A 20,969-nucleotide genomic window follows, 5' to 3' on the forward strand; every position below is an offset into this window, starting at 1 on the left:
TCTTTTTCATTCTGCATATGTTTTCATTCCGAACAGCACTACAAAATTCCTTTTGTAATTTGGAATTAATCATTTTGTGTAAATTACTGACGTGAACTAAAAAGCTACTGTTTAAACAAACTGTACATCTTACTCACTATAGATTTCCTGTTCCACTTATGAACTCAGAAAATGGAAAATCCAGTGGGCATGGTATTTCTGAAGACAGCCTGAAATAATGTATATATTAATAAGATTTTCTTATCAATTTCTTTTATCAAATATTATTTTACATGTTAAAACCAGGGCTAGTGTGCTTTCCCAATATTTTCCCTGACCCTCATGGCAGTCAATAGCAACATCCCAGCACTACCAGGGGCTTTTTTGGACATTTTGGGGATTGCCAATTGACATATTTTATACCATTATAATAATCTATCTGCTAATGTCTCTGAATTCCCAACTTTCATTTATTTTAAGTAAGTCTGTTAACCTTTTCATTGCAGAGTTACCAAGAGAAATGCATCTCTGCAACAAAAGGGGCTACAGAGTTACTTATTTTAACAAATGAAAACAAGGGATTCAGAGAAACTAGTAGATAGATTGAATAACACTATAAAGATATGTCAGCTGCAGATTTTTTTTAAAAAGTTCTCTGGAGGCAGAAGGGAATGACTGATGCAGGAAAAATGGTGCCGATGTGGATAGGACTGGGAGAATTAAGACTTTTCCTTCCACATGGGCACCATTCAGGATTTGCTATGACCTTTTCCAAAACATCACAAAAAAGCTGCAGAAAACCCAGGAAGCATATGGAAGTACCATGATGCTTTGGGGACAAAACTGCACCCTAATAGCATCTAAGCCAGGGCAAAACAACCCATAAATCTTACACGACTGATGGCCTGTTTTGTTTTGTTTTAGACAAGAAATTTCACAATTGTTGCTGCGACCTGCATCTATGGATCAATTTCCTGACTTCAGCCAGATGATAGAAGACCTTAGGAAAGATACCGATCATCTGTCAGAATCCCTGCAGAAGAAAATTGAGCTGTATCATAGTATTAGCTGCAGGCACTGCCAAGGTACAGAGGCTAGTGTGGAAGATAAACAACAGGGCCGTTTCCACACAGCTCCCTGCTGCTCGTAACAACGCGGAAGATTGTGCAAAAAACACGGAAGATTGCGTTTTCTCGCGCGAGATTTGCGCGACGTCGTGTCACGCAAATCTCATGTGAGAAAACGCGATCTTCCGCGTTGTTACGAGCAGTGGGGAGCCGTGTGGAAACAGCCCAGGTTTAATTTATCCTTAAGAAATCCTGAGAATATTAAGGTTTTTTTAAAAAAAAATCTGTTCTCCTCTTGGTTGGGTTCCCTGGTGGCATACTTGTAGAATGGGAACAGGTCAATGATATGTTTGCAAAGGTACTAAGTGAAAGGCAAGGGCTTATGAGATCACTTTGTATTCAGTGTGAATTACTGCCCCAAAAGCTGTATGCTGCACATTAAACAAGAAGAGCATGTGAGTGTATTTAAAACCAAATGTCAGCAAGAACTTGATTTGTAGCCAGTTGCTGTTCACAGACACATTAAAAACAGAATGCAGTACAATTGAATGCATGCATCCTTTATATTTGACATACAGCCCGTGTGTTTAGATAGTCATACCTAAATGCACAAAATCCCATAAACACTGGCCCAGGCATCTGGCATAATTTATAAGAGAGTGCCAAGTTGTTCCAAGCAGCTAGGGCTGAAAATGGGGCAAGTTAGGACATTAAGCGGGTCTCGAGCAAGGCAAGAGGCCTCTGTGGTGCATGCTGGTGGCAGTGAAGGCTCACTCAGCTCAGAGCCAAACTACAAGTGACGTCTTACACAGGTTGGACACTAGTCGGCTTCCCTCAAGTTTTGATGGGAAATGTAGGCATCCTGGTCTTGCAGCTGTAATGGAGAGCCAAGCTGTAAAACCAGGACGCCTACATTTCCCATCAAAACTTGAGGGAAGCCGACTAGTGTCCAACCTGTGTAAGACGTCACTTGTAGTTTGGCTCTTAGATGCCAACCACAATGAGGATGACAGCAGGGCCGTTTCCAGACGGCTTACCTGCACCCGGGACATCGCGCCACGTTTCGGATTGTGCTGGGGAAAACGCGAAACATTGTGTTTCGAAAACGTGATATTTCGCGTTTTCCCCAGCACGATCCGAAACGTGGCGTGACATCCCGGGCGCAGGTGAGCTGTCTGGAAACGGCCCAGGTGTTGACATGCACAGCTAGTGAGCCTGCACCCATTGCTGTCATTGCTGCACCAACATCTCAGGGGCCCCTCCGTGGTGCTTCTGGCCACCACTAGCCCTCCAGGACAACAGCCCGTTGAGGACTTTCCTGCTGAAGTCACATGTGTGCTTTAACATATGGGAAGGCCGTTGCATGCTTGTAAACCAGTCTTCCTGCATACTCATCCGTCAGTACAATGCATTTAAAAGTGCCTTTTATTTTTAAACACAGGGATACATAAACAAGTTTTATTACTTTTAATTTTTCCTTTTGCCTTTTCTCACCTGTGGAAAGGGAAGCAGGCAGACAACATGAACTGTGTGTCTCGCTGCCAGGGCTCCCTGCCAGACTGGACTTAACCCTTTCAGCACCTCACACGTCCTGCAAGCGGGCGGAACTTTGTAAGGGACCCAAAAAAGAAAGGAAAAGGGGGACAGTTGGTGAAGGACAGGGAGCAGTTTTTGCGTCAAAAAGATGCGTCAAAGGCTTAAGCAAGTAGGGATCTCAGTTAGGCAGCAGTTGGGAGAGGGCGATTGGGCAGGGGTAATGAATATTTGCAGGCTTTTGCTAGTATAAGTAAGTGGGATTGCTGAAGAAGGAAACTTGGTAGACGTTTAAGGATGTATTAAGTGTATTAGGGTGGCCTAGGTGCTCGTGCTGCCATGTCTGATGGAATTCCCAGGTCTGATTGCATCAGATGTAGCCAGCACTGGAAGTGATGTAGAGTGTTGAGCCAAGTTTGAATTCCTACCGTGCCATGGAAGCTCACTAGGCGACCCTGGGCTAGGCACTCTCTGCCTCAGCCTAGCCAACCTCACAGTGTTGTTTTGAGGATAAACAGAGGTGAGAAGAATGATGTTGTAATCCCCTTTGTGTCACTAGGGAGCAGCAGAAAAAAAAATAATCGCAGTATACATACGTAAATATGAAACCAGTATGCCATAAGTCTTCTAGGATGTAGTGGCATGTGTGACTTGGTGATGATGATGATGATAAAGTATTTGTAAAGTACCTAACAGTGGGTGCTCACAATTATACAAGGGGCAGTAGAAAAGAGTAGGAGTCCAGTAGCACCTATAAGACGGTAGGGCGTGAGCTCTCGTGAGTCACAGCAGCTCCCTCTGAAGAAGTGAGCTTCTATGGCAAATCTTGTTAGTCTTCTAGGTGCTACTGGACTCTTGCTCTTTTCTACTGCTGCAGACAGACTGACACAGCAACCCATCTTGAATTATACAAAGATTTAAGCCCTTTCAAAATTCAGTTTCAGTCAAGGATGTGCAGCTACACTTTCATGGAGGACAAAAAAGCAAAAATCTCCAGTTTATGCTTGTCTTGACGACAACTTCAATTACAGAACAACACTCCTAGTTTTAAGTTAGGGAACTGACAAGTTCCAGCTTCCCGTGAATGAAGTTCTTGACTTCCTCCACAGCCAGCCATGAGCTATTAACCAACAGGGGTTGATTCACGTGTTCTCTAGATGCAAATGGTGTACCTGTCGAGGGGAAAAGGCTGCAGGCACCTGACTTGTTTATGGAGTCGTGGTGATGATGGGCAAGGACAAGTGTCTCCACTCCACTGTGCATACAGGATTCCTACGGTTTGGCGTGTGAGTGGACTGACTGTTAGAGAGGACCTCGTCTTTTTCAGTGGGATTCCTCCTGAATATATAAAGTGCTCCAGCACAATAGTTAATTCTTATCATGTTTTATTCAGCTTGTGTTGTATATTTTATCTGTATTGTCGCTTATATTTTTGTTACTGTTTTATTGTTTGCAATGGCCTTTGGGCCAATGCAATAAATCCTGAACTGGAACTGGGACTAGTAAAAACAAACATATAAAGTGCTCCAGAAAAAGAATCACAACCACTTCCTTGAAACAGCCGTGTCATTTCATTCAGATTCCCTGAACGCAATACAGAACTCGTACCAAACGACCCTGTCCGCTGGAGAGAGTGCCAACAGAACCAAGCATCTCATCATCAACACAGGAAAAACTAGAGGCCTTATCCTCGCCATGTTAGATGATCTGGCCTCGAAAGAAAATGCTATGCTGAAGACGTTCACAACTGCAGATATTCAAAGTCTCAATGAAAAGGTAAAGTAAATCCTTTTTTCGGGTTATTGGGTTCTAGAATGAATAGCAGTTGTTTGTGCCTGTGTGAAGATTCACTACCCCACCAGATATATGAGCAGGGATATTGGCACAACAGCAACCTACAGTGGTAGAACTAGGCCGGCGTCCTTGAAAGGAAGTTCCAGCAAAATTAATGGGATGTATTCCCCAATAAACATGGTTTAGATTGGAAAGTAACTTTTTTTGGTCTTACTACAGCAAATTTCTTGCCAGCTTGGTGTAGTGGTTAAGAAGAGCGGCAGGACTCTAATCTGGAGAGCCGGGTTTGATTCCCCACTCCTCTGCTTGAAGCCTGCTGGGTGACCTTGGGTCAGTCACAGCTCTCTCAGAGCTCTCTCAGCCGCACCCACCTCACAGGGTGTTTTGTTGTGGGGATAATAATAACATACTTTGTAAACCACTCTGAGTGGGCGTTAAGTTGTCCTGAAGGGCAGTATATAAATCGAATGTCGTTGTTGTTATATGAGGAGGAGGAGGAGGAGGAGGAGGATACATCTGGGCTGAACTGGAATGAATGTCTTGAAAGGGAGGTCTCCATGTTATAGTCCTACATCTATGGTTTTAAATGTGGTTCCTTAGACGCTCCTTAAAGGTTCCAGAATGAGAACCGTATAGTAATAACAATTTAACTTTGGCAATCAGTCTTCGCCTGGGAAGGAGAGCTGTGTTTAGGTGTGTTCTTGAGTGTAGCCTAGTTCACATGGGTCAGTGATGGTGTGATGGATTATCTAATTTGTGTCCAGTTTAGGGGTCTGCATGATTCAGCCTTGTGAGAATTTTCCACATCAGCTGGAACAGGGGTAGACTACCTATCGGATCCAAGTGAGATAAACTCTCTGGGAGAGAATTATCAGTTACAGCACAATGAAATACGAGGGGTCCAGGTGTCTGATCTCTAGCCAGATGAACTAGCAGAGAACTTCTTTGAGTTAATTTTATTTAAAATAAGACATAACTCTTTTTTATTAGGCAAGAACTTGACAGGTATGCACAGATACTAACTGATCCTGCTGTTGTAGAAAAAACACATGCAATAAAAATCAGATCTCCTAACATTTTTCAAACTTAGCTAAATACATGCATTTTAAGGCTGCCTTGCCAAATGCAAAGTTTTGAAGCCCTACAAGTGCGTGCACACACACACAGATTTCATCTAAAATCTCACTAGAAGCCACTAGCAAAATCCTGATTAGCCCCTCACGTAACACTTCTTATAGAGAAGATAACAGGGACAAAAATAAATCTTTCTAACATTAACCCATAATTGTCTTCAAAATGATATGATTGGGCCCCTAAATGACTATAAAGGTAAGCAACAGGTACACTTGGAATACATCTTGATATTGCTTATTAATTTCTCAAAGCAATGTCATAAGGCTAAATCTCAAAAATGTGGAACGATCTCCCCATAGAGGAGTACCCGGCTCTTGACTCTCTCACTTCGGGAGGCAGCTGGCAACTGTTTTATTTAGGACAGTTTTTCAAAGTATTTTAACTATGTTTAAGCTTTGTTTTTAACTGTTGTTTTTAAAAATATATTTATGATGTTTATATTTTATACTGTAAGCTGCGTTGAGCACCTGTGGAGGAAAGGTGGCTAATCAATGTTTTAAATAAATAAACCTGGCACTGATTCACAATTAAAAGAGCAATAAAGCGATTATTACTTCAGCTACACAATGAACTGTCAGGTTTAAAGGCAGTCCTGGACTTTTCTTGACCAGCTGCTGATCCCTACAGAGGTTATGAAAGCTACATAAGAATACACATGATTAACATGAATTAACAATAATTAAAATCCACGTACCTGCAACAGTGAGGCCATAAACTGTCCATCTAGTGTGCTGCATGAATGCTGAACATTCCCTAGGAGACACTCTAGAATCTTTTACAGGGTGCATGGATTTATTTGTAGAGAAGCACGCTCTCTCTCTGTCTGAGAGACAGACAGGCAGATAGTTCTAGTCTAAGGTTGGGCATAAATTTCAGGACAAATCCTGCATCCATGGTGCAAGATGGAGAGAAGAGATAAAAAGAGGAAGTGAAGGATGTCACAAGGAGGAAGTCCTGAGGTTAGCAATCAACACATCACAGGATAGTTCAGGGCACTAAGGGCCAAGCTACAAGTGACGAATGACACTTGAATGGCAAGTGAACAGACTCATGTGTATTCCTCCCTGTTCACTTCCGCTCCACTTGCACTCCACTCGATCACTACATGATTGAGTGGAGTGCAAGTGGAGCGCAAGTGAACAGAGAGGAATACACATGAGTCTGTTCACTTGCCATTCAAGTGTCATTCGTCACTTGTAGCTTGGCCCTAAGGAGTAAAGAGTAAACAAATGCCCTGACCTCTCTATTTTTCTAACGTTCTGGTTTGTTCCCCTCTGAAACCTGAAGAAAAGTACAGCGTTAAATCCTCCTCTTCTAACAAGAGTTCCCTTATAGCTTAAAATCAGAGGATTGTTGGGGGGGGGGGGTTCACCACCTCCTGCCTGCCGTTTCAAATACTGCTCACAGCCACTCAAACCCCCAGCAGGCCTCCTGGAAGGATAGATTACCCCTTACTCTGCACACAGTTGGTCAGACACTCAAAGACACAAGGCTTATATATAAATGATGTTTATTAGTTTAGAAGAGTGTATGCAGGTAGCAGGAGCCGCTCTATTAAGGCACAAGCAATGGCATTAAAACAACGAATAGCTTGGCTATTCTTTCTAAAGGTAACTGACTAAAAACATAAGCTGGCTAACTTGCATTTCTCTGAAGAAAGCTTGAGGCTTATACTCGCAAACAGAGTCCATAACCCATGCCAGGCAGGTCTGGTCCTCAGGCCTGGCATGGAGCAAAGTCTCTCACATGCTGATGGAAAGGATAGCATGGAACAATCCCACGAAGTCTCAATGCGAGTGTGTAGCTGTTGTGTACTGGGCCGAGCAAGGCCTCTAAAGTAGTTACTGTATTGATTGTAATGCACTATACTGTGTTGAGCTTGAGGTTCAGTCAAGGCTCCCAAAGCCTGCATCCTCATTGGTCCATAATCCCTGCTATATCACTGGTTACTTTCTCAAGACAGCAGCCAATCGGTCCTCTATAATAAAGACCAATCAGTGGCCTGTCTACTTCAAACATTGTATATAGTTTATGCAAATGATGGTATTCTAAAGTATGCATTCTCATTGGCTATCAGGTATTCTGGGGGTGGAGCTGCTGTATATATATTGAGGGCTTCTGTTCAGTCTGTCAGTGTGTGTTGTGTTCCTGCTAAATAAAGAGCTGTTGAATCACCTTGTGTCTGAACCCACTATTTAACAGTAGCGTTCTTGGGAGAGCTGAGAGGAGCCATCTTTTCTATGATTGTTAGCCAATCAGAGGTACACTTGCAATCAGCGTTGCTGGCCTGAGCACTGAGAAGGAGTACTCGCACAGCTAAGACTCCCTTGTCTCTCAAGGCCCTTTCCCTAGGCAACAGCTCACAGGTGCAATTAGTTAACTGAGCTGCACATTCCACTCCCAGGGTGTCAGGCCAGAACTGGGCCTGTGGAAACTTAGAAGCCTGAACCAATGTAGGGAATGGGCTTAACGGGGCTCTGCTAGACAAGGTTCCTTAAGCCCTGAATGGCATTTATCTTATTAAAAAAAATTTTTCACAAAATCTCTTTCTGTCACAGTGCCTAGTCCAATTTGTTGCTAGCATGAGTTCATATGTTTTGTCGTAGATATGTGGCAAACCAGGAAACGCGCCTTGTGCTGTAGCAACATGTGGTGGAGCTTTATGTCGAGACAATCAGGGAAGCAAATGGTGCGGCGGTCCAGACTGTAGCGGAGCACTTCCGGTTTCTGCAGATGCTGTTAGAAAAGCTGGTCAGGCAGCCATGACGTTAAATGACACTGCCACCCAACTGCAGGAATCTGAGAATAAGGTATTGCGTGTACAGAAGTCATACTTGTTCACACACAATTTTATTTATTACATGTAGAACACTTTGTAGATCAAAAGTAATATGTATTGTTTGCAGTATAACAGATGGGAACTAAAATTGTACATGTTATATGTCGGCAGCATTCTGAAGGCCAAGCTAGATGTGCAGGGATGTCGCTGTTAAAAATAAAGAAGACCCTAAATGGCCTCAGAATGCCTCTGTGGGGGGAGGAGGGGCTTCTCCATTCCCCCTCACGCTGTTTCTCCCTATCAAAATAGCAGGGGAGTAAGGTTTTTTCCCTGTTTTTTCTGCCCCACGTGGAGTATTTTGTGCACATGTAGCAGTAAAAACGGGGGGGGGGGGAGACTCACATGGGGCTTGAGGGGAGGAGGAGCCCCTCCTTCCCCTGTAGAGGCATTATGAGGCCATTTGGTGTCTCTTTTATTTTTTTAACAGACATTTACTTTTTAACTGCTGTATAGCTGCAGAAACGTAAGTTCCCCAGACCCAACTCTTTAAAAACCTCCACATTTAGCTTGGTCCTGAGTGGGACTTTTTTTCTGGGAAAAGAGGTGGTGGAACTCAAGACTGTACAATGACATCACTTTGGGTCAGCTGGAACAAGGGAGGAGTTTTTTAAAGTTTAAATTGCCCTTGGCGAAAATGGTCACATGGCTGGTGGACCCGCCCCCTGATCTCCAGTCAGAGGGGAGTTTAGATTGCCCTCCGCGTCATGGCCATGTGACCATTTTTAAGAGGTGCCGGAACTCCGTTCCACCGTGTTCCCACTGAAAAAAAGCCCTGGTCCTGAGTCAAATGATAGTTGCTAGAAACAAAGTTCCCAAGCACCTCAAGAGCCCAATTTGGATTGTGACCACAGTGCAGATGGGAGTCTGACCCAAAATTGCCCGACCCAACAGGGAAAATAACATCCCTACAGGAATGTTTCCAGTCAGGTCAGGAAAACAGCACAAGAAAAGATCAGTTTACTGAAACAACTAAAGTAAGTTGTAAAAGAGGAGAATTCATTATTTTAATATATATCCACAGATTGAAAACATCAGGAAAATGACTGAGGATATGAAGAGGAACGCCTCACAGATAAATGGAAAGTTGGAGAAGACTAAGAACCAAATTGAAATGCAAAGGGACGCCGTCAAGGAGCTAGTCAAGAGAGTGAAGAACTTTCTCGTAGGTAAATTGACTAGAAAAACTTCGATTTGTCTGTCTTGAATTCATGTGTGCGCCCATATATTATACTAGAGGTATTCCTTTTAACACATCTTTTTACTTAAAATTAAAAAATGAAAACAAATACTTAGCACATGCCTAATATTTTGCACGTTTTAGTGTTTAGAGTACATTAGGATAATTCATAACTTTACATAATGGGAGCCAGTTTGGCATAGTGGTTAAGAGTGGCGGGACTCTAATCTGGAGAACCGGGTTTGATTCCCCACTGCTCCGCTTGAAGCCAGCTGGGTGACCGTGGGTCAGTCGCAGCTCTCTCAGAGCTCTCTCCGCCCCACCCACCTCACAGGGTGATTGTCATAAAGATAATAATAACATACTTTGTAAACTGGTCTGAGTAGGTGTTACGTTGTCCTGAAGGGTGGTATATTAATCGAATGTTGTTGTTATTATTACATTAGGGCAGAGTGAATGCATATATCAGGGGCATTAGAGCTATAGGCACTCCAGCCCTGCACACTCTGGGCCTAATTTATTAACAGCGTACCTTTGTGAATTTGGGGATACTTACTTAGTCAGGGTCAGAGTGTATAATTTATATACATTATGTTCAACTTGGGAAGGGCACGGAGATGGCGTTAGAGGTTACAGTCCTCTTACTCCCACTACAGAGATTCGCTCTCTCTCGGTATAATTTCTTTACAAGTCCTCTTATCTTCAAAATCCCTCCAATAATCCCAAACGTTTGGAGATTTATTATCAGTGTGGTGAATATTTCATATGCTGTTTTGTGAAACTGAGCAGTGCATTTTTATGCTTATAGATTTGCCAAAGCTCTGATTAGAACTCATCCTGCCTGGTTTGAGTGCAGTAGAGGCTTTCTACAATTCGGCCACGCTGGGATCATTTCAAAGCAATGCTATTTTTGCAATGCAAACGTTCGATAATTTTTAAAAGACGGTTTGTTCATATGTTCTATGTGAGCCCATCCCATTCATGGTTGTTGTGGGTTTTCCGGGCTGTATTGCCGTGGTCTTAAGACCACGGCAATACAGCCCGGAAAACCCACAACAACCATCGTTTTCCGGCCGTGAAAGCCTTCAACAATACCATCTCATTCATTTTTCTGTCCTTGCTTTCAAGTAACTACAGAAAAATAATGCAATATTTTAAAAGAGGCTGAGTTACAGTTACGGTGTTAGGTTTTGGTGGAAACATTTTGCCATCTAGAAAACAGTGCCACTTGAAACATACCAACATAACCCTTAAAGAGGTTTACAAAACTGTTTGCTGGGTGAATTAAATCCAACCCACTGTTGACTGGTGGTGATTACTCAGGAGTGATCAAACCTTTTCTTCAAAAACAGAATTTTAAACAATGACTGACAGACTGCTAGTAATTCTTCCCTTAAATCTGTATGGAGAGAATAGGAATGAGAGATCGTTTAAACTGACATGGGGCCACCTATTCCAGCATAACTGGTTTTGGCAATCATTTTTTGGGATACATTTGACAAATAATGATCCAGTTTAACAGGGCTGTTACTTGTACATCGGGTTTTCTCTTCTATCCCGTCTTCTTTCTTTTAATTTTTTTTAAGAGGGGACCTGTGGGGAAGAGATTGGAGATTTGGGTCTTTTCATTCTTGGAGGAAGAGCACACTGACTTCCTTGCAACCGTACTGTACTTTTCTTAAAGATTCAGTGCACACACACGCATCCATCCTGGTCATAATACTGTATGGCCAACTGTTATAGAGAATCCCATCTTTTCTGGATAAATATGTTTCATTCTCAGGGCACATTTTGAGGGGGAACGCACAGGAATGCAGTTCCGGCAGTTCCCCAAAGGGGTCACATGTCAGGTGGCCCCACCCACCTGACTCTTGGCCATTTTGGGCCTGTTTCAGCCTGGATTGGGTCCAAAACGGCCTGGATAGGGCCTCTGATGGGTGGTGGATCATTCTCCCGCTTATCAGCAGCCCAATCCTGACCATTTTGGGTCCCTTTTCAGCCATTTTCAGCCCCTTTTTGCCATTTTGGGCCCAATTTCAGCCCTGAATGGCTAGGATTGGGTCCAAAACAGCCAGGATAGGTGATGTCAGGGGGTGTGGCATATGCAAATCAGTTGTGCTAATAACACAGTTCTGGTGATGTCAAGGGGTGTGGCATATGCTAATGAGTTATGCTAATGAGTTCCTCCAGCTCTTTTTCTACAAAATGACCCCTGTTCATTGTGTTAATGTGGGGCAGGCGGACAGACAGAACTTACACTGTTTCCCCCCACTCTTCCAAGAGGAGACTGCCTCACCTGAAGACATCGAGAAAGTTGCTACTTATGTGCTGGCCATCAGCTTGACAGAGACTCCCCAAGACCTAACAGTTGTACTTGGTGAACTCAAGACCCTCATGACCACCTGTGAGAACTCTGCAACGTACACAGATGTGTTAAATACACAAATGGAAAAGGAAGGTGACCTTTTGAGAAAAGCGCAAGAAGCAGAGTAAGTACTTGAGGTTGCAGTGTGGAAACCAACTCTAAATTGAAGTTCTGCAGGTTTGTCTGGGTTTTTAAAAAGGACATTCAAGTCCCTACCTTGTATGTTTCCCCTCATTGCAAAGTGGCTTTCCAATCAGCCAGTGCTAAGACAAATGTGGAATTGAACCACGTGGATGGTCTGTAAATCTGCTCTGATGGTGACTGTGACAGAAACCCCTAAAATCAATATGGCTCAACAGTGCCACCTAGAGTGCCTGTGCACTGGGACCCCTGCGGTGTACATAAGAATGATGCTTTCTCACCCATTAGACATTGGAGTTACCTGGCAAGACCTAATCCCTTTTTAACAATGGACAACCAGTTTGAGCTGCATCCACTTTTTGTCATGGAAGTTCAGAACCATTAATGGAGTGTGAAGATCATGTTGGGAGTTTTCTGATTGGTCACAGCAGCCGTTGACATCAGAGATGGAGGGGTACCTTAGATTGGTTGAATCCTCTAATCCATCTCGCTGAGGAGGCTGGCTCTGGCCAGACTCCATTGCCCATAAGTATCTCTCTGGGCCCTTCCTTTGTGCCTACTTTGGAACATCTGGAGACTCCAAGACCAGTGGGAGAGGGGTTAAGGACTCCTCCACTCTCTTGGAACTGCAAGGAACTCTGTACATGCTCTGAAGAACTTGCTGTGACCTAGGTAATGTGTATGTAGCTGAGTTAGACCAACTGTATTGCTTTTATTTGAAAGCCTGTGTGTTGTTTGCTTTTACCTGTATTTTGTGTTACCTTTTTCCCTCCCCTTTTAACCCACCCACACTTTCTCTGTTTTTTAAAATAATAAAACTTCCTTTTTATACATCCCTTTTTTTAGCTTCCTGAGTCCAATTTATATTCTCTAGGATATTTCTTTGAATCTCTCCTCTCCCCTGCATGCTAGATCTATAAGTGCTACCCAGTTTTCCATAAAGTATTGTCTAATGTTTACACTTAGCTATTTCCTTATTCTTCTGGTACTCTGCTGGAAGGGCATCTTCCCAGCAGGTCAGTCTAGATGTTTTCTGGAGGTCCCTAAAGAGTGGCAGCTGGTCATTCTCCTTATGAGACTTATGAGTGACTTCTTCCTCCTCCTCCTCCTCCACATATAAATTATTTTCATAAGTGCCTCAGGGCAAAAACTTTCCTTTGTTCCCTAAAATCTACATCTCTGTTCATTCCTGGTGCATAATACTAAAATCGAAGAGGGTCTTTTCCTTCTGAAGATGTGAGCTATATCTTTTTTTAACTTAGGAAGCGATCAAAAGGACTCCCTGGACCTGATGAATTGATAAACAGCTTGAAAGAAGCGGAAAACGTTCAAGGACAAACCAAAGAGGCCTTTGCAAAATTAAACAGAACAATAGGAGAAACTAGAACAAAGATCTCACAGGTACCCTTTGCAAATACTCAGACACATTTTCAAAAACCTACTCTCCTGTAAATATTTTCCCATATGTTCAGGTCTTCATTCAGTCGGCTTAATGTCCGCTGGTCAAAGCCTCCAGCTTCCTTGAAATGATCTTGATGCTTTGCTGTCGTATAAATCTTTACTTTGTCACCTGATGAAAAAAATAAAAGTGCCATTCTTATTCATGGTACCATTCGTTTTCACACTTGTATATGATTAAATAAATCAGCAGTGAGCTGATATTCAACTTCCAAATGACCGTGTTTTTCACAGTTGTTTCACTCAGGTTGGAGATTCATGTTGAAGATGGGAGGTGGCCAAAAGCCAGTTCCCACAAGGCTCTTTTTAAGTTAGGGCCAAGCTAGAAGCGACAAAGGACACGTGAACGGCAAGTGATCAGACTCATGTGTATTCCTCCCTGTTCACTTGCGCTCCGCTTGCACTCCACTCAATCACACAGTGGAGCAAGTTGGTTTCAAGTGGAGTGCAAGTGAACAGGGAGGAATACACGTGAGTCTGTTCACTTGCCGTTCAAGTGTCATTTGTCGCTTCTAGCTTGGCCCTGAGTTCTGCAGTCCCCACTTTTTTATTAGGAATGGGGTCGCTGCGAAGCATTTGCTTTGCAGAGCACAGTCCTGATGTTGATGATGGAAGGATCTCAAGGTGGCGACTACAGACAGGGCATTTTCAGGGGTGGCACCTCCCCTCCCCCTTGAGGCTCACCTGGCACCTACTTCATTTTCTTTTAGGGGCCAGATCCAAATTCATCTTTATACCCAGGCTTTTAATTAGAGGTTTTATTATACCAGATTTTTAAACAGTATGCTTCAGTTTTATGGATATTTTCCATGCTGTCCAATATCTTTTTTTTATTGGCTTGTTTTTTGTATTGTTACCCTGTTTTAATTGCAAGCTGCCTCAAGCAGGACTCTGAAGAGGTGGCATAGAAATATTCAGGGCTTTTTTTCTGGGAAAAGAGGTGGTGGAACTTAGTGGGTTGCCAGCACAGGGGGCAACTCTTGGCGGGAGGTGGTGCCCCTGGTACCACATGTGCACATGCAAAGTGCACGCATGCTCCCAGGACCAATGATGTCATTTTGGGTCAGCTGGAACAAGGGGGAGTTTTTAAATCACCCTAGGCAAAAATGGTCACATGGTTGGTGGCCCTGCCCCCTGATCTCTGGACAGAGGGGAGTTTAGATTGCTCTCCACGCTACAGTACAGAGAGCATCTAAACTCCCCTCTGTCTGGAGATCAGGGGGTGGGGGCACCAACCATGTGTCCATTTTCAAGAGGTTCCGGAAGTCTGTTCCACCGCGTTCCAGCTGAAAAAAAGCCCTGGACATACTGTATATAAAATAAGTAAATAGTAGGTATTGGGAAAGATATTTCTGTGCCTGAAACCCTGGAGAGGTAGAGTAGACAATGCTGGGGCTGGGAAACTATGGAGAAACCTGCCACGTGGAAGTCCTATTGCCACTGTGTAGTATTGATAGCCAAAGCAATAGTAAGGAAACTACTGAAGCCTGTCCCCATTTGGAAATCCCTGGAGTAACTAAACCTCTCCAGCTACTAACTTAACACTTTTCTGCAGCTCTACTTCTTTTCTCAGTATTCAGACAGCAATCTCAGGGCCAAGCTACAAGTGACGAATGACACTTGCCTGGCAAGTGAACAGACTTATGTGTATTCCTCCCTGTTCACTTGCGCTCCACTTGCCCTCCACTTGATCACTTGTCTGGCAAGTGAACAGAATCACGTAGTGATCAAGTGGAGGGCAAGTGAACAGGGAGGAATACACATAAGTCTGTTCACTTGCCAGGCAAGTGTCATTCGTCACTTGTAGCTTGGCTCATACTTGATGTTTGCACCATGTTTTCAGGCCACTTCATGCATCTCAAGAGATAGGCTTTTCTGCCATTTTTAGGAATGCTACTGAATTTTGCAGCCCTATCTGTTAATGACTTGGAAATCTCCATTTAGATTTCCAGTTTGCAAATCAAACCATAGATCGTTTATCCCTGTTTCCTCATTCTGAAGTCCCTCCCATTAAATATACAAAGTGTTTAACTGTGTTTGGTGTAGTGGTTAAGAGCATGGGACTCTAATCTGGAGAACCGAGTTTGATTCTCCATTTCTCCACTTGTAACCAGCTGGGTGACCTTGGGTCAGTCACAGCTCTCTCAGAGCTCTCTCAGCCCCACCCACCTCACAGGGTGATTGTAGTTGTGGGGATAATAATAACATACTTTGTATACCGGCCTGAGTGGGTGTTAAGCCATCCTGAAGGGCAGTATATAAATCAAATGTTGTAGTAGTAGTAGTAGTAGTAGTTGTTATTATTATTATAAGCTTTGTATCAGGCAATAGCACATAAATAAGGTAAATGAAACCAACAATTTGGGGACACCAGTAATGGAAATGGGTGAAATGAAAAGACTTACAATTACAACATGTGAAAACAAAAGGAAACAAAAGAGGAATGGTCGTATATCTCCACAATATTATTCTGAATGTCTACCCTGCCTTATTTTCTTGTACAATTAATCATTCTCTTTCAATTAGTTACATCTCTTTCATTGCTTGTGATTGCCCGTCTACAGGCTGGGAACCAATTAAACCAAACAGATACGACATTACGGGATTTTTCCGAAAAACAGTCAGAGCTGAAAAACGAAGTAACGTCCCTGAAGATTAAAATACAAATGAATAGGGACCAAGCGACCCATGCAGAATCAGAGGCGGAAAAAGCAAAAGATCAAGCTGCGGCAACTAATGAAGTAATATCTGTCTTCTACTCGAATCAAAAGCAGAAAATACATACTCCTGTTCGACCGTAGAGTAGCTGAAGCACATTTATTTGCATCTTGCAAAAGTTATTTGCGCTGTGTCCAGTTGAAATTACTTGAATGCAGTTTGAACCCAGAGCTAGACCTATGTGGTCCGATCCTTGGAAACAGGGCTTTTTTTCAGCTGGAACACTGGGGAATGGAGTTCCGGCACCTATTGAAAATGGTCACATGGCCAGTGGCCCCGCCCCCTGATCTCCAGACAGAGGGAGTTTAGATTGCCCTCTGTCTGGAGATCAGGGGGCGGGGCCACCAGCCATGTGAACATTTTCTCCTAGGGCAATCCACTGAGTTCCACCACCTCTTTTCCCAGAAAAAAGCCCTGCTTGGAAATAAACATAGTTGAGACCCTAAGTACACATGCAGTACAACGAAGAGGCAGTATATGTGGCCTGTACAACTTCAGGCCAGAGGCGGGAGTATGCCATTTATTCTTGCTCCGCTATATGAAATCTACTGTGCACAAAAAGCAAGCACTTTGGAGAAAGAGTCCAGTTTAGCCTGCTCCCTGGTTTGCTAATATTCTGTTTGCAAGTTGTTTTTACCATGGGGCACATGCACAAATGTAATCACCAGGTCTGAAGCAGTACATTCCATTTTACCATGCCAGAATGTTTGACACCTCATCCAGTGGCACGTGTAAACCAGGTAACGGTTTATAAATAAGTATGCACAGTCTGTTGTAGTGGTTCGAGTGCCTGACTAGGACCTGGATGGCCTAGGTTCAAATCTCTACTCTGTCATGAAGTTCACTGAGAGTTCACTGCAATGTTAGCAGGGAAGCATAGTTTTAAAAGACAGAGTCGAAGGCTCTGTCAATTTCACCTCTCTACAGAGCTGGCAAAGATCACTCCTCAAAGGGTTTGTTAATTTCTTCTTCACCTCCCTGAAGGGGTGGTGAAATTCACAGAGCCTTCAGGGAGGAGAAAATTAACAAACCCTCTGAGGAGAGATCTCCGCAGGCTCTGTAGAAAGGTGAAATTGAAATCTTTTTAAACTACACTTCCTGGCTAGCATTCTGTCTCCCTACACTTGAGCTTTTCCTTTGTACGATGTTTCGTGTGGACAGACCCTCAGTGACCTTGGGCTAGTGATTCTCTCTCAGGATAACTTACCTCACAGGGTGATTATGAAGATAAAATGAGGAAAGAGTAACCCTGTATGTTCTTTGCCTCCTAGTACAATAACAAAAAGATCATTTATCGCACAGCCAATCCGGGAATATTAACAGCTATGAGGAGTGATAGACTTACATGCTTTCATTTCCTTGCTGTTGACACTCTGAAAACTATGGTGCACCCCATCTGGGGGGAAACCGTTCGCTGTGTAAATAGCCCATTCATCCACCCCTGATTGTGTCCCAATTTTGTTTAATGTGGCCATGGAGACTTTACTCATTATATTCTTCTTTTTAGATTTCACAACAACTATAATCAGAAAGGGCAACTCAAATTGAATCACTCTCCACAAGACATCTTACATGGGGACGCTGAAGTGGCACAAGAGTCTCTCTACACGAGACACCTCAGCGCGCCTTCCAGTGTAGGGAGATGCAATGTTAGCCAAGAAGCGTAGTTTAAAAAGACAGAGCCAGCAGAGATCGCTCCTCAGAGGGTTTGTCAATTTCAACTTCGCCTCCCCAAAGGCTCTGTCAATTTCACCTCTCCAGTCTAAAACTGTGTGGAATCGCAACCAGAGGGCAGTGAGGAATGGAAATGGCCTGGAGTTGCCTTCCAGAGGTGGGCTTGGACCTGGAGAGGTTATAATGGTTTGAAATTTCCCTTTTGGCATTTCACAGCTCCAGTGTATAGCAAAGCCTTTGCCCTGCCGCCGGCTCTGTCTTTTTAAACTACCCTTCCCGGCTAACATTGCATCTCCCAACACGTGTTTTTCACATGTCAGATGTGAACACATGTAAAAAGACTCTTACCTTCTGTGTGGTATTATATTCACGTGTACTCTGTCTCCCGAGCAGTGCAGTGTATCCACAATGGGAGAACAAGTGTAAGATCTTCCACTTGATCCTGCTAGTGTAATATGTCTTATGCAGAGAGAGAGAGAGAATAATTGAACAAGAAAGAAGACTCTTTTTTTTCTTGTTTACATTTCCAATTATCTGGTGTGTATTTGAGTAGGGGGGAATATTGTCAAATAAACTTTCTGTTGTTGCAGGAGTTTGCTATCCTTAAAAAGAAATATGCCAGTTTGCAAGAAAATCTCAAAGCCAAAGGCTTCCCATTGGAAACCTTAGAGAAGCTGAATAAGCTGAAAAAGGATGCAGAGGAATTGGCTAGAGAGACAGAAGGAAAAATGAAAAGAATATCAGGTACAGATCTTGCATTGGTAGTCCCCAACGATGCATGAATTCATTGTACGAATTTTACTGTAATGTAACACTGGATCACTGCTGGTGGTCTCTGCTTTTTGCCTTGCCTAGTAGGCCACTGGAAGTAGCTGCCAGATCCCAAATAAAAGTTTTAGGACTTTAGAAAATATTTGTATTTATTCATGACATTTATATCCTGTTCTTGCGTGAGGATCACAGAGATCTCCCATGTAAGCAGCTGATTAGGTCAACATCTGTCTTGCTTTGGGGTCCTATTCATTATACTCGTATTTTAGGGCTAAAGTATTTGGCACAACCTATCAAGAAACTTAATATCCTCTGAAGTTACCATCTGCAAACTGTTTTCCAGGAAAGCCTGGCATTCTTTAGAAGCTTGTAAGGATTCCTTAATTGGAAGAACAGTCCGCACAAAAACTTCCCAGGAAAACAGCTTTCCTTCCACTCCCCTTCTTCCCTTACAATGTGCAGCCATCAGAGAATATTGGCATGTTCCTTTACACACATTCAGCCATGGTAACAGTCAGGGCTTTTTTTCAGCAGGAACGCGGTGGAACGGAGTTCCGTCACATCTTGAAAATGGTAACATGGCCGGTGGCCCCGCCCCCTGATCTCCAGACAGAGGGGAGTTTAGATTGCCCCCTGCTCCGTGGGCAATCTAAACTCCCCTCTGTCTGGAGATCAGGGGGTGGGGCCACCAGCCATGTTACCATTTTTGCTGAGGGTGATTTAAACGTTTAAAAAAACTCCCCCCTTGTTCCAGCTAACCCAAAGTGATGTCATTGTGCAGTTCCACCACCTCTTTTCCCAGAAAAAAAAGCCATGGTAACAGTGATGCCCAACAGGCCTGGCGATGCCATGTAGAATATACCCTGGAAATTACTGTGACAGGAGCTTCATGTCATGTATGCAGAAATAAATTAGGAGTTAGTAATTGGATGGGAGACCGCCAACGAAGACCAGGGTTGCAGAGACAGGCAATGGCAAACCACCTCTGTTAGTCTCTTGCTGTGAAGATCCCACCAGGGGTTGCCATAAGTCAGCTATGACTTGAGGGCACTCTCCACAACCCCCTATATTACTGCTCAAAATAGCAGAGTGGGAGAAGGATGGATTTCAGGGGTCAACATGTGGAAGAAAAGATGACTGGTTTGTCCTTGGGCTCACCTGGTGATTTAAGGGCAACACTCACTCAGAGGCATCTTGGCTGATAACATGAAAAGGGTTCCTTCCAAGGAGAAAGTTTAAAAGCTACCGATCCAGAATACAGACAAACACCAAGGATTGTTTTTAATCCAACAATGCACAGCACATCTCTTTTTCTTTTTTAAATTCCAGATTTAGAAAAGAAGATCCAAGATCTGAATCGAATCAAACAGGACAAGGCTGATCAACTGAAGCAACTGGCGGATCAAGTCATAGCCATTAAAAAGGAGATAACCAAGCAGTCACATAAATATGCAACGTGCAAGAGTTAAGATCTGGTAATATAACAAAACAACTGGAAAATCAGCAAAGAGCTTCCTATGACTATATTGTAAAGATTTTAAAAAATATATACACTGCATTATAACTATAATACAAAGGTGGTGCTACAATGCATTATTCTTAAACATGTACAAAGGAATTCAGCCCTGCTTGTTTTATTGGGATGTGATTTGGGATTAATATTGCATAGTGAGATATCCTTGTAATTCTAGACTGCTGTGAAGATGCAAGTCCTTCAAAGTTATTTTTGTAACCCGCTCTAGATAATGCAGCTGTCTCAGAATTGTTGGTTGGATACAATGTGTTTGATACTATGAACCATGAGTGCAAGGGCACTCCCTGATGGCGCTGTTTTCCCACTTGCTCCTTCTCCAAAAGTATTTTGTTTGTGGGACTCCCATGACTGAATATCAGATATTTCTGGAAGGAAGGAGGGCATCAAAAAGACCCACACTGCCTGACCCAATGATCCTGTCCTACTTTTCCCTGAGGAAGTAAACCTGTGCCCGAACTGCTGTATTTCAGACTGCATGTTGGGATCCACGTGGCTGAATGACTCTCTGTACCAAAAATATACCCATAAATCCCTCCACACAGAAGACTAAGGGCCAAGCTACAAGTGACGAATGACACTTGAACGGCAAGCGAACAGGCTCACGTGTATTCCTCCCTGTTCACTTGCCCTCCACTCGATCACTTAGTGAACAGGGAGGAATACACGTGAGTCTGTTCGCTTGCCGTTCAAGTGTCATTCGTCACTTGTAGCTTGGCCCTAAGGCTGTTTTCACATGGGTTATCTGTTCTGGGTTCAGTGCTTTTTGGAAGTGGGATTTTTCCTGC

General features: G+C 43.3%; 1 protein-coding gene across 1 annotated transcript in view; it reads left to right on the forward strand.

Annotated features, from left to right (window-relative positions):
* The window catches only part of LAMB4 (laminin subunit beta 4), a 76,913-nt gene extending 56,180 nt beyond the window's left edge, over positions 1-20,733 (forward strand). The window contains exons 25-33 of the mRNA XM_054988363.1: positions 904-1,064; positions 4,159-4,355; positions 8,114-8,317; positions 9,368-9,512; positions 11,805-12,012; positions 13,292-13,430; positions 16,052-16,228; positions 18,470-18,623; positions 19,980-20,733. Of these exons, the coding sequence (XP_054844338.1) occupies positions 904-1,064; positions 4,159-4,355; positions 8,114-8,317; positions 9,368-9,512; positions 11,805-12,012; positions 13,292-13,430; positions 16,052-16,228; positions 18,470-18,623; positions 19,980-20,119 (1,525 nt within the window). The 3' untranslated portion in view covers positions 20,120-20,733. The remainder of the gene's footprint in view (positions 1-903; positions 1,065-4,158; positions 4,356-8,113; positions 8,318-9,367; positions 9,513-11,804; positions 12,013-13,291; positions 13,431-16,051; positions 16,229-18,469; positions 18,624-19,979) is intronic.
* Positions 20,734-20,969: the final 236 nt, after the last annotated feature.

Source organism: Eublepharis macularius, chromosome 9 (genome assembly GCF_028583425.1).
Source record: "Eublepharis macularius isolate TG4126 chromosome 9, MPM_Emac_v1.0, whole genome shotgun sequence".
Lineage (NCBI taxonomy): Eukaryota > Metazoa > Chordata > Lepidosauria > Squamata > Eublepharidae > Eublepharis > Eublepharis macularius.